General features: G+C 37.7%; 1 protein-coding gene across 2 annotated transcripts in view; it reads left to right on the top strand.

Annotated features, from left to right (window-relative positions):
• Window positions 1–12,619, top strand: part of LOC127646818 (sushi, nidogen and EGF-like domain-containing protein 1) — a 52,705-nt gene that overhangs the window by 33,513 nt on the left and 6,573 nt on the right. For both annotated transcript variants that reach the window (XM_052130721.1, XM_052130722.1), the window contains exons 17-21: window positions 281–394; window positions 698–811; window positions 5,009–5,125; window positions 5,320–5,607; window positions 6,478–6,661. In XM_052130721.1, the coding sequence (XP_051986681.1) occupies window positions 281–394; window positions 698–811; window positions 5,009–5,125; window positions 5,320–5,607; window positions 6,478–6,661 (817 nt within the window). The remainder of the gene's footprint in view (window positions 1–280; window positions 395–697; window positions 812–5,008; window positions 5,126–5,319; window positions 5,608–6,477; window positions 6,662–12,619) is intronic.

Raw genomic sequence — 12,619 nt, 5'->3', positions numbered from 1 at the left:
CCGGTTGGTTGCCCGCGAAATGTGCGGAATGGGCCATGATTAGCTAAAATGAGCTGGCGCGTTATGCAGAATGGACCACAAAATGGAAACGCGATATGCAGAAAAGGACAGCTCAACAACTTTTGGCTCAACATCCACCCCCCCACCCCCTCCAAGACTCTCTTCCCAGTCCAGCCCTGGAGACAACCCACTTGGTTTTAGAACAGTACTATTGAGAGTTTAGTTTTGTGTTTGATTGGACATATTACATGTGATTGGGCATGTGTGTGTGTTTTGGCAGATATTGATGAATGCCTTTCTGAGCCATGTAAGCACAGAGGAACATGTGAGGATCATCCTGGCTCTTACTTCTGCCACTGCCAGCTGGGCTATGCTGGACAAGACTGTGAGATAGGTAACATTATCAGGAAACATATAACCTGCAGCTTTAAGTAGGTTTAGGATATCTACTGGAAAATGTATGCTTGTAGAGCTTTGATGAGCTAAAAACACCAAGAGTTAAACAACCTGATTTCCAACTTATTTTTCAGAATGCTTCTGAGCCTCTGTTGTTATTGTATACATAGATTTCAAATTTGATCCTGACTTTGATATGAGAAATAAAAATCTTCACACTTACTGTATCTCATGCAAGCAGCCAACCTTTCAGAATGAAGGATTTCCCATCTTATGATACAGATGTGTGTTTGTTCTGCAGAACAGGATGGATGCGAGCCAAATCCCTGTTTGAATGGAGGTGTGTGTCGTGGTTACAGGAGGAACCACCTGTGTGTGTGTAAAGAGGGATATGTTGGAGAGCGCTGCCAGACATGTATGTTAACCATTTATTACACATTACTATTTAAAGAGTGTACAGAAAATTCGAGAATTATCATGGACATTAGTGAGGGTAAATGCCATATTTAATTTGGCTCAAATGAAAGTTAGTGATATTATGTGGACCCTTTGGAATTACCTGCATTTATGTCTAAATAAAAAAAAACACAATCTGTTTTAACTAATAACACACAAATTATTGTATTTTTTTTGTACATATTAAATACATTATTCAAACATTCACAGTTTAATTTGGAAAAAGTATGTGAACACCACAGTCTAATGAGAGTCATGAGTTGGCAAACCTGGCATTAAATTAAATTAAATGAGATTGGAGGTGTGGGTTTGAACTAGTCAAACGTGGGGCAACCAAATTGGCCCAGTTGCTAGGGAGGGAGAGTCACATGGAGTAACCTCCTCGTGGTCGCGATTAGTGGTTCTCGCTCTCAATGGGGCACGTGGTAAGTTCTGCGTGGATCGTGGAGAGTAGCATGAGCCTCCACATGCGGAGTCTCTGCGATGTCATGCCCGACAAGCCACGTGATAAGATGCATGGATTGAAGGTCTCAGAAGTGGAGGCAACTGAGACTTGTCCTTTGCCACCCAGATTGAGGTGAGTAACTGCGCCACCACAAGGACCTACAAAGTAGTGGGAATTGTGCATTCCAATTTGGGAGAAAAAAAGAACTACTCAAACATTTGAGTTTGTTATTCACAACAAATATCTGCTGAAATTATGAAACTATGCGTCACAAAAGAAAAGATCTCAGAAGACCTACGATCAAAAATTGTTGCTTTGCATAAAGCTAGAAAGGTTTACAAAGTTATCTCGAAGTGCTTAGATATACACCTGTCCACAGTTAGTTAAATTGTCTATAAATGGAGATGATTTAGTTCTGTGGCTACTCTCCCTAGAAGTGGCCATCCAGCCAAGATGACTCAAAGGGCACACCGCAGAATGATCAATGAGGTAAAAAGTGAAAAATAAAGACTTGAAGGAATCTCTGGAACTGGTTAGCATCTTAGTTCATGAGTCTACAACATGGAAAACATTAAACAGGCATGGTGTCCATGTCAGGACACCACAAAGGAAGCTGCTGCTTTCCAACAAACAAAATTCTGTGTGCCTGAAGTTTGCCAAAGACCACCTTGATATTCCACAATGCTACTGGAAAAATGTTTTGTGGATTGATGAAAATAAGGTTGAATTGTTTGGGGCACCATCATCCCAGTGGTGAAATACGGTGGAGGAAGCATCATGATTTGGGGCTGCTTTGGGCCAGGATCTCTTGCCATCATTGAGGGAAATATTAATTTATATTAATATTAAGTTTATTATGATATTTTATGAAATTTACATTTTATGACCAATTAATGCAGAAAAACAAGCTAATCCTAAAGGCTTCACATACTTTTTCTTGACACTGTGTGTGTATATATATATATATATATATATATATATATATATATATATATATATATATATATATATTAGGGCTGTCGATTTAACACATTAATTAATAAAAAAAATAAAGCCATTAATCGTAATACCCCCGGACCATAATATGGAAGATTCCTGAGAAATGCAAGCTTGTAGTACCACCTGTTTACTCCAGAGGGCAGTAAGTGAACCTTCAGCTGCATGGCAATGCACAGTTTATATAGTGAAGAAAAACACCCTTGAGCAGCAGAACAACACAAATATACATTGCGTTCAAAACACCTGATGGAGCGCAAATCCAAACTAAGGCATCTCAATAGGTGTTCTAAGTATTAAACTATATATAACTTGACACAGTAACCTAAAAATGTTATGTTTATGATGCAACGCATCCAAGACGCTATACAAGCATGTCTGATGCAGCTGTTAATTGACAGGTCCTTAAACAAGCCCTCATAATAAATGGGTCCTTAAACAAGCCCTCATAATAAATCTCCAACCGATTGACAAATTCACTTGTGAAATGGATTGCTGTGAACTGTATGCCAATGATTGGCTTATGATCAATAATATGGTAGTAAACAATACATTGTATTCTAAAGCCGCTTTTTGTATGGTCTTATCAATGATTAACTCTTCTGCTAAAAGAATTTAATGCATTTTAATTATCTGAATATTGTTTTATTTTATATATATATATATATATATATATATATATATATATATATATATATATATACAAATATTTGCTGAGAAAGCCCCTCATATAACAATAATTCAATATATAATGATGAAATAATGATACATAGTTATCTTTAAATATTCAAAAATTATACATATATATATATATATATATATATATATGGCACAAAGTACCTAGGCAGGTGCTGATGGTAAGGCCCCACCTCTTAGTGGCAAGCTCCAGGTTCAGCAGCAGCACCCCCAGCTCCTTCTATGAGTTAGCAGCAATTGCCAGATCATTGGCATACATAACATGGTTGAGTAATAGGGAGCCATCCCTTGACCACACCCGGGCATCGCTCAGCCTCCCATTGTATCTGTACCAGATTGAAATTCCTCCGGTACAGCTATTGAATGCTTCACGAACTATGTGGTCAAAATAGATGTTAAATAATGTGGGAGCAAGAATACATCCCTGTCGCACCCCAAGATGTACAGGGAATGGCTCTGACTCCCAGCCACGTAGTTTTACCTGGGCCCGCTCACCATCATGGAGGTCCTTAATGATCATGAGTAGAGGGTCAGGGACTCCGAAAGCACAGAGCCCAGGCCTACTGATGGTATCATAGGCCTTTACCAGGTCAATATAGCAGAGATAGGTCTTTTTGGAATTCCCTACATCTCTGCTGTAGCAGATGGACAGAAGGCCTGCACACACACTCTCTCACTCACACACACACACACACTGGTGGCCAAAAGTTTGGAATAATTTACATATTTGCTCTTATGGAAAGAAATTGGTACTTTTATTCATCAAAATGGCATTCAACTGATCACAGTATAGTCAGGACATTAATAACGTGAAAAATTACCATTACAATTAAACTACTTCAAAGAGTTCTCATCAAAAAATCCTCCATGTGCAGCAATGACAGCTTGGCATTCATTTCACCCCACACTTCTATAGATGCGGCTGTCTTGTTGAGAACTTCTCACTCATCTTACAGTCTACAGTAGCTGATCCCACAAAAACTCAATGGGGTTAAGATCCATAACACACTTTTCCAATTATTTGTTGTCCAATGTCTGTGTTTCTTTGCCCACTACAACCTTTTCTTTGGCAAAAGTGGCTTTTTCTTTGCAATTCTTCCCATAAGGCCTGCGCCCCTGAGCCTTCCCTTTACGGTTGTACATGAAACTGGTGTTGAGGGGGTAGAATTCAATGAAGCTGTCTGCTGAGGACATGTGAGGCATCTATTTCTCAAACTAGAGACTCTGATGTACTTATCCTCTTGTTTAGTTGTACATGTGGCCTTCCACATCTCTTTCTGTTTTTTCTCGCCTTTTTGCAATTTCAAGCATTGTATAGCCTTCATTCCTCAAAACAATGATTGACTGATGAGTTTCTAGAGAAAGTTTTATGTAGTTGGTGAGCAATCTATTTTGCCATATTTTACCTAAAATGTTCCTTAAGACATACCAGTCTATTGCATACTATGACAATTCAAAAGCAAAAACAAAGACATTTACATTTATGCATTTGGCAGACGCTTTTATCCAATGCGACTTCCAGTGCACTTATTACAGGAACAATTCCCCCGGAGCAACCTGGAGTTAAGTGCCTATATATATATATATATATATATATATATATATATATATATATATACATAAACAAGATGTATACAATTTTCTGCTGACGTTATGGATGATAAAGAGTATTACATAAGAATAAACTTAAAATGATTCCGCTGTTATTTCTACTTGAAAGCAATGAGACTTAATAACCAATGATGACTTAACAATTTGACAAAAATTATGCATGACATTTTAAAAATGGTAACTTTACCTGAATCAATCAAAACCTACATAGACAAACATATATATATATATATATATATATATATATATATATATATATATATATTCTTTTTTTTTTTTTTGATGTGGCTTAGTGGAAACGTTTCTCTTCACCTTCTTGAACTTTGAGATCATTATCTGAGATCTGTACCTTTATCAGACAGGGTGCTTTAAATCTAAGGTCTTGATTGGTCCTCTGTTGCCGTCTAGTGGAGAACCCTTGTGTACTGCACCCATGTGGGAACCGAGGCATCTGTTGGAGTGATAGGAGGGGGAACTACAGCTGTGCCTGCAGGGTGGGCCACACAGGGAGAGACTGTGAGAGAGGTCAGCAACTGATCGGCCATTATTCAGTATCAAATTATATCTATTCATTTTAATTATTTTATTAGGTGTAAGTGGAAGCTATTTATAAACAAATTAGATATGAAGATAAAGTGAAATTCTGAGTTTGTGTTTTCTGTTTAAACTATTTTTGCCTGTACCAGTAATTTGATTTGTCATACCTCCACTGTTCTCAGACCTGTTGCCTCCCTCTGGCCTGCGAGTGTTACGGGTAGAAGAAAATGAAGTCGAATTACGCTGGGATCAGTCAGATGCCACTCAGAATTTGATCAGCGGGTTTGCCGTTGCCTTTGCTCCCATTGGTCGTGGACCAAAGAAGACAGACTTCCTGGAGAAGCAGCACTCTAAATATGTGCTACGGGGCTTGAACCCTGGACAGCTTTACAACATCTCTACCTTTTCTATCAAACACAACACCAATAGCAAGGACATAAGCCAGCCAGCTTTTGCTCTCATCCGCACAAGTGAGAACTAAATATTTTTTGTGAACCTACATGGTGATGATATTACATCCTGTTTTATTATTAATTTTTTCATGATTTGGGCCCATTGCTTATAGTTTTCAATGGATTCTTTAAATGTCTGTTTTCTTTAATGTTATCCTTTAATGGTCCGTTATGGCCGTAATGTTGTTTGTGGCATATGAGAAAAATGCTATTCAGTAGCAGCTCGTGACCACTGATATAGGTGTTGCAGATCCTACCACACCCCATTTGTTTACATTATTATAACTGTTTTTTCCTCCCATTTTTTCCCCAATTTGGAATTCGCAATGCACTCTAAATCTTCGTGGTAGCTTGGTGACTCACCTCAATCCGGGTGTCAGAGGACAAATCTCAGTTGCCTCTGAGACTGTCAATCTGCACATTTTATCATGTGGCTTGTTGAGCGAGTTACACACAACTCACCACAGGCCCCACCGAGACCCACAAATTATAGCGACCACGAGGAGATTACCCAATGTGACTCTACCCTCCCTAGCCAATTTTGGTTGCTTAGGAGACCTGGCTGGAGTCACTCAGCACACCCTGGATTTGAACTTGCGACTTCAGGGGTGATAGTCAGCATCAGTACTCACTGAGCTACACAGGCCCACTTTTTTTACATGATTAAAATATAACTAATTATTCAAACATGCTGAAACAGCTGGTTTCCTTGCATTATTGCACCACAAGATGGCACCTTAAGAATATAATGTATTCTAAATAAGTGTGATTTATCTTAAAATGTTGATTTGTTGTAGCTCAAAATCTAAATGTTATTTTATAATGTTAAGTGTTTTTGAAGAACATGTACATGTACTCACAGGCTTTCCCTCTCTTGGTCTTTGTTAGGGCCACGTAAGGTGGAAGAGCTGGCGGTAGTGAATGTGTCATCCTCTCAGGTATGGCTGCAGTGGCTGGTGCAGGTTGGCCGTCAAGCTGCAGTCAGTCAGGTCCGAGTGTCCCTGTTGCCTGCAGATGGGAGTGGACCTCGCACAGCCACACTCAATAGCAGCATCACAGAGTACATGTTTAGGTCAGTCATGGCATAGAACACAAACACACAGAAAGAGAAAAGATAACTTCATGTTAAGGAGATACTGTGCCTGTGTCCTGAAAATATATGCTGCCTATCAGGATATGCTACCAATGCTATATTCACAAAGTTTTAGGGTTGAGGTTAGAGCTTTGTGCAGCCTCACACCATATCACACTATCTGATAGTTATGCTGGTGGCACATCCTGATACATATTATCTGCCTGACAAAATATGCTACCTAGGTTTTTAACACATTTCATGCTGTTGTAGTACATATCTATAGGTTCTCCCATGCCTCCTGAAATGTGATACCCATGTTTTAACTTTACGTATCACTGTTGTTGCTGCTGGTAGCACATCCTGAGCAGGGAGCACAGATTGTCAGAACACCTGCACTACTTGTACACATGCTCTGTGACGTAACGTTCATAACCTTGTGGTTGCTGATTACAGTTCCAATAGCATGAGGTATGAATGTGTAAAACTTCTGCTCTACATCACCAAAATTAAAAATCTTTTTATTGACAGAAAGTAAATGGTGAATAAACAGTTGTAAATACATATTGAATATATGCCTCAATATAACAAACACTTGAATAATGGCAACTTGGGATATTTTAAATTAAATATTAGAGGTTGGATATAAAGATTGTAGATGAATGAATCACCTGCATGACATTTTGTATTCAAAGAATCTTGTGCTCAATATTTATTGAAGCCCAGCAATACACAGCAACAAAGTAAAAGAATGTCATTCATTTTCAATGAGAGAAGAGTGACTTCCAGTGATTAAGTCACTCAATTATACATACTGAACATATCTGAACTATATTAATATCTGAAAATGGTTAATGTATACCCATTTATTTTCACAAAATGCATGCTTGTTTAGGGTGCAATATTCCAATAAAAGTTCAGCCTACATTGATATATTTTAAAGAAGATATTAATGTTTACAGAAGATCAAGTTTGACCAGATTTTGTCACCTGAAGTTGTGCTAGAAAAAAATCTTAATATGTCACTATGACGGACAGAGCTGTAAAAACTACCTTCACAGACTATTTTTATCCATCATATTTGTTTTCATTTACCAAATCATTATAGGGCTTCATTCAGCATTGTAGTATCAATTATAACTGGGGGGTTCTTATACATTATACTAGATTGTTGCCGGAGTGTCATGGTGATTTATAACTCCGTAGTATGGCTATGTTTAAGGGTGGGTTAAGGGTGGCCTTTAGGGATAGTGACCAATGACTCCCTACTATAGTTATGGTTAGGGGTGCGTGTAATGAACAATCAGGAAGTGTGTAGAACGAATCTGGTGAAGAGTAAGATTTCAGCACAACACTGAACAATAAGTCAGGTGTACTGTCACTTTTACATATTGCAGAGCAATGAACAAAATAAAATAAGGTTCTCTCAGGAAAATACAGTGCAACATTTAACATGCATCCAAGCAGACATATGACACAAACTGATCTATCTCTTTGATTGCAACAGCCCAAACAGTAAATTACAAACAATAAATTCAGCTTAGTTATACCGGATTTACATGATAGTGGATATAGATTTTTTTATTAAATTTTTTACTCCCCCAAGCACGAGTCTAGTGAAACCAAGATGTTCAATCAACCTGCACTAAAATAAGAGTTTAAATATTACGTGCTTCTTTTAAAGGAAATAGCCAACTGATCTGAACATATTTAAATGCACGTAGTACACATACATGCACATAGAACTTGACAGAACTACTTCAGTGTTCCTGATATCAACATGACACAGATGAGAAGCATGTACATCCAAAGCTCAGGTGGTTCTTATACTTCGCACGTCTGCTGCGGCCTAATCCAAGTGGGATTGTTCCTGGCGCCCTACTCCAGAACTGAGAATTCATCATTGTCACAATAATATTTTTAAACCTTGATTTAAATAGTAATAAAATAGTAAATAAAATAGTATTTTATTACTATAATATTATGATAAAAGCACATAACATGAAAAAAATCAAGTCATTGCTAAGTCATCAACTTCAAGTCCAAGTCGAGTCTTGAGTCATTGGTCCTCAAGTCAAAGTCAAGTCATTATTTAATCAAGCAAGTCAAGTCCTTAAATTTGCGACTCGATTCAAACTTGAGTCGAGTCATTTAACACAAGTCCCCACCTTTGGTTACCACAAGCATGGATTTCATTTTATTTTAAAAACCATTTAATCAAATCAAAGTGTATATTTCCTACAAACTAATATCAAAAAACAAGTCACACATACATTTTATGTTAATGCTTATTGGTTATCCATAGCGAAAACAACACCTGATAAACAAGAAAAGTACGCTCCGAATGGGGCTCAAACCGCGGTCTCTGACATGAGAGGTGACTGCGTTAACTCGGAGCTACCAAGCTACATCAATCTGAACAAGGAGGTTAGAGGCTACAACTCTTGAGGTTTAGCCTACTGTGGGTGAAAGCCAGCTAGATGATGATCTTAAGACTTTAAGGACAAAAACAAATGTGAATTCTTACCCACTGACTTCTTTCGGAAAAATCCCCAAAGCCTCATTTGCTTAATTTTTGCTGTCTTTCCTGCTAATTGCCGTTAACTCGCCACTAAGTAACGTTAGTTGATGTCAACGACTGTGCAAGCTCCTCCTCTACCTGCTGCGTATTCAACAGAGAGGAAGAAACGGAGTCGCCCATAGGCTACCGACAGCAAAGGAACTTATTCTATAGGCTAGATTATGCCTATGTCTATTTTTACAGGCTGTATGCAGTATGTGCAAAGCCAAAGCACAATGAAATAAGGCAACTTATGATTTCGGGGGTTTACATAGGCTTTTGTCCGGTTTCATATTTGTCAGTCAACTATTCAAAATACATTCGGGGCTACACTCAAAACAACAGATGGACAGATTATTTCTCAAATTCTCAGGGGAGGCAGAGCTTATCCTAGGGGAGGCACTGCCTCCCCCAGCCTCGCCCTAGACACGCCCCTGAGTCCTCCGAGGCACATGCTGAGATAAACTCATCTCACTTCATGGCCAACTTGATGATAGCGGCAAGACTTCACCCATCTTTGTAATACAAGATCTAATGGACTCATTGAGACCAACCCTAAAGTCTTGCATAAGGCTGGCCTGATTGTAACCCAGACCCGAGGACATCACCAAAAACTCCCAACACTTATCCACTCACTGAGTTGTCCTCCTGTTGCAGAACAAAGATCTTTCTGGACTGCTTAGCTCTATGACATGCAGAATGATGTGAAAAAAAAAAAAGAAAGACTAGTTCCTGCTGTGTCCATGGTTGGTCGGATCGTTATATCAGGAACTGGTAATGTGAATGAGGATAACAAAAATATTTATAAAAAACAAACAGGGAAACGAACTCTCTCGATGGAGGAAAATATAACCAACAAGACAAAACAGAAAAAAAAATTATGACTGGAAGGGGAAACTGGAGTACACATAACTGACATCTGACAACTGACTGAAACAAAACGATATGACAACCAGACAAGACAAATTAAGGAATATATAGGAAACGGAAGAATTGAAATCAGGTGCTGCCCATAAACACAAGCAGCACTAATCAGTGCTGCCATGGTAATGCTAATTGCACTGCTAAGAAGCTCCTGGAGAAACACGAGGGAGAGTAGAAAACATAATCACATAGGACAACCTGAGGGCTAGGTGGAGGAAACTGTCACAACCCTGCCAAAACATGAATGACACAAGATAAAAATGTCTGGATCATGACAAAAGCATGCTCTTCTCAAGATTTATTTTAACGTTTTTAAAGAAGAAAAAAACTGTCTATGCACCTCGTATCAGGAAAATAAAGTTCATGAGTTTGCAGGTTAGTGTATGAAATGGGTGTAACTGCGCAAACCGAGTAATTAGAAATGGTGACGTTTATTATGCAACTTCTCTGTATGTAGCACTGAATAGGTCTTTCATTTAAGTGGTCAAACCACAAAACAACATACTTGTAACAGAAAATACATTGTGTAGGCTATATGAAATATACATATACACAATATGTCATCCAGCAATTGCTAGAGTAAATAATTGTGGCAGGGCGGAGAGCGGGGCCGGGTCGTGATCCTACACACCCAGTCACATATTAGGCTAATTAAGCCTCCGAGAGGGATAAAGGTCGACTGTAGAGGATCGTGCAGGGGAGAGAGATAGTTTAAGGACATGTCCGTCATATATGTGTGTGTTTGTCTTTTAATTTGTTAATTAAAATATTATTTATATCGTCAAGCCGGTTCTGGCCTCCTCCTTTCCATTGGATACGTTACAATAATCTTATGAAAATAATGATTTGGGTAAAATTGTATTTAAAAAAGTTGGGCTGAATGACACTACAGAATTTTTATGCTGAGCATTGGCGGTGTGTGCATACCTTTGTAGAAAACAATTGTTTCTAATTTTTTAACGCACCATACTGTCTGTCAGACATGTCCGGTTTCCCTTTAATTTACCCTGCCGCTCACACTTTACCAAAAGTAAAATGTTTGGAAAATAAATGCTATTGTGCAATGAGCAGTCCAATTTACATCTGAAAATAATCCAAATATCCACCTTTTTCCTGTGGGTAATGTGGAAATGGATATTGGTGCAACTTCTGTCGGAAATTGTTTTATAGCATTCGCTACATTTGGATGAGGTCATATTAGTTGTCAAAAAACATGTGAATCCATAGTGCCGATTAGGGTTGTGCGCTTTAAACGATACAATATCATATTTTGGTACCATATTATAGTATGCTGTAATTAGCAAAATTATATGAGATGTTTTGAAATGAAATCAATGACAATTTGAAAATAAAATAAAAAACCTCTGGATATGGCCAAATGTGATCATTAAACAGCAGAAGGATATAACTGAATTAAATATTATACAGTCACGTGCTGCACGCTACAGAATGAACAAGAGGTGCCACTCTGCTGTCATCTGCTTCACACACACAAACACACACACGCATGCTCACACACTCACACACACTAATGGTGCTTAATTTTCATGCAGTGTGTTTAGAGAATAAATGGCTGTTAACATTTAAATTTACTCTTCCAGTGCAGCTCAGAGATTTCAGATCAAGTGTCAAGTGTCACAAAGGGAGTATCCCAGCATTAATGGGAATCTTGATATAAATAACCCATGTTCACATAAATACTGTGAAGCTAGTTCTGTTGTGCAGCATTTTATTTTTTATATAAAAATGTTTATATTTTTTTGTAAAAAATAAAAAATGATATATATATAATTAAAGTTGTATGTATCAATTTGATTAAACACCATTTGATCATAACAGTTAATTAAAACACTTAACATGGAATCCAGAAAAATATAAACAGAAAACGCATAATTTGAATTTGTAAGACTTTATGCAGTTCATTTAATTAAGTTATTTTCTGTGTAATTTCATAAAAAATCTGATGCTTTTTATTTGCTTTATAGTTTTGATTTAGTATCGATATTGAGGTACAAGGGCTGGTTTCGTATCGAAACCAAAATGTTGGTATCGGAGCAACCCTAGTGATACTTCACATAGTCGAGATGAGTCGGGATTTTCATTCACAAGTATGAATCCCTGCAATTATCAGATTTTATTAAATAATAACTATCCAGTGTAAAATGTCTCCAAATGGATATAAAGCATTCTTAGATTTAAATGCGGATGAATTGAGGATTCGGTTTTCAGAGCGTCAAGCGCCCCCTGCAGGAATAAAACTCACAAGACAGTCAGTGGCTGACAACGTGCAATTTCGGTCTGTAGGTCTGTAACCCACTCAAAACTTTCATATGAATTTATAAAACATTATATATATATATATATATATATATATATATATATATATATATATATATATATATATCAGATGAGTCACATGTGGAGTCAGTGAAGATGTTAAAGGTGTCCAAAGAAATGATCAGTTGTTTTTCATG

The sequence above is a fragment of the Xyrauchen texanus genome, chromosome 7 (assembly GCF_025860055.1).
Source record: "Xyrauchen texanus isolate HMW12.3.18 chromosome 7, RBS_HiC_50CHRs, whole genome shotgun sequence".
NCBI lineage: Eukaryota > Metazoa > Chordata > Actinopteri > Cypriniformes > Catostomidae > Xyrauchen > Xyrauchen texanus.
This window is presented reverse-complemented; position numbering and strand designations above follow the sequence as displayed.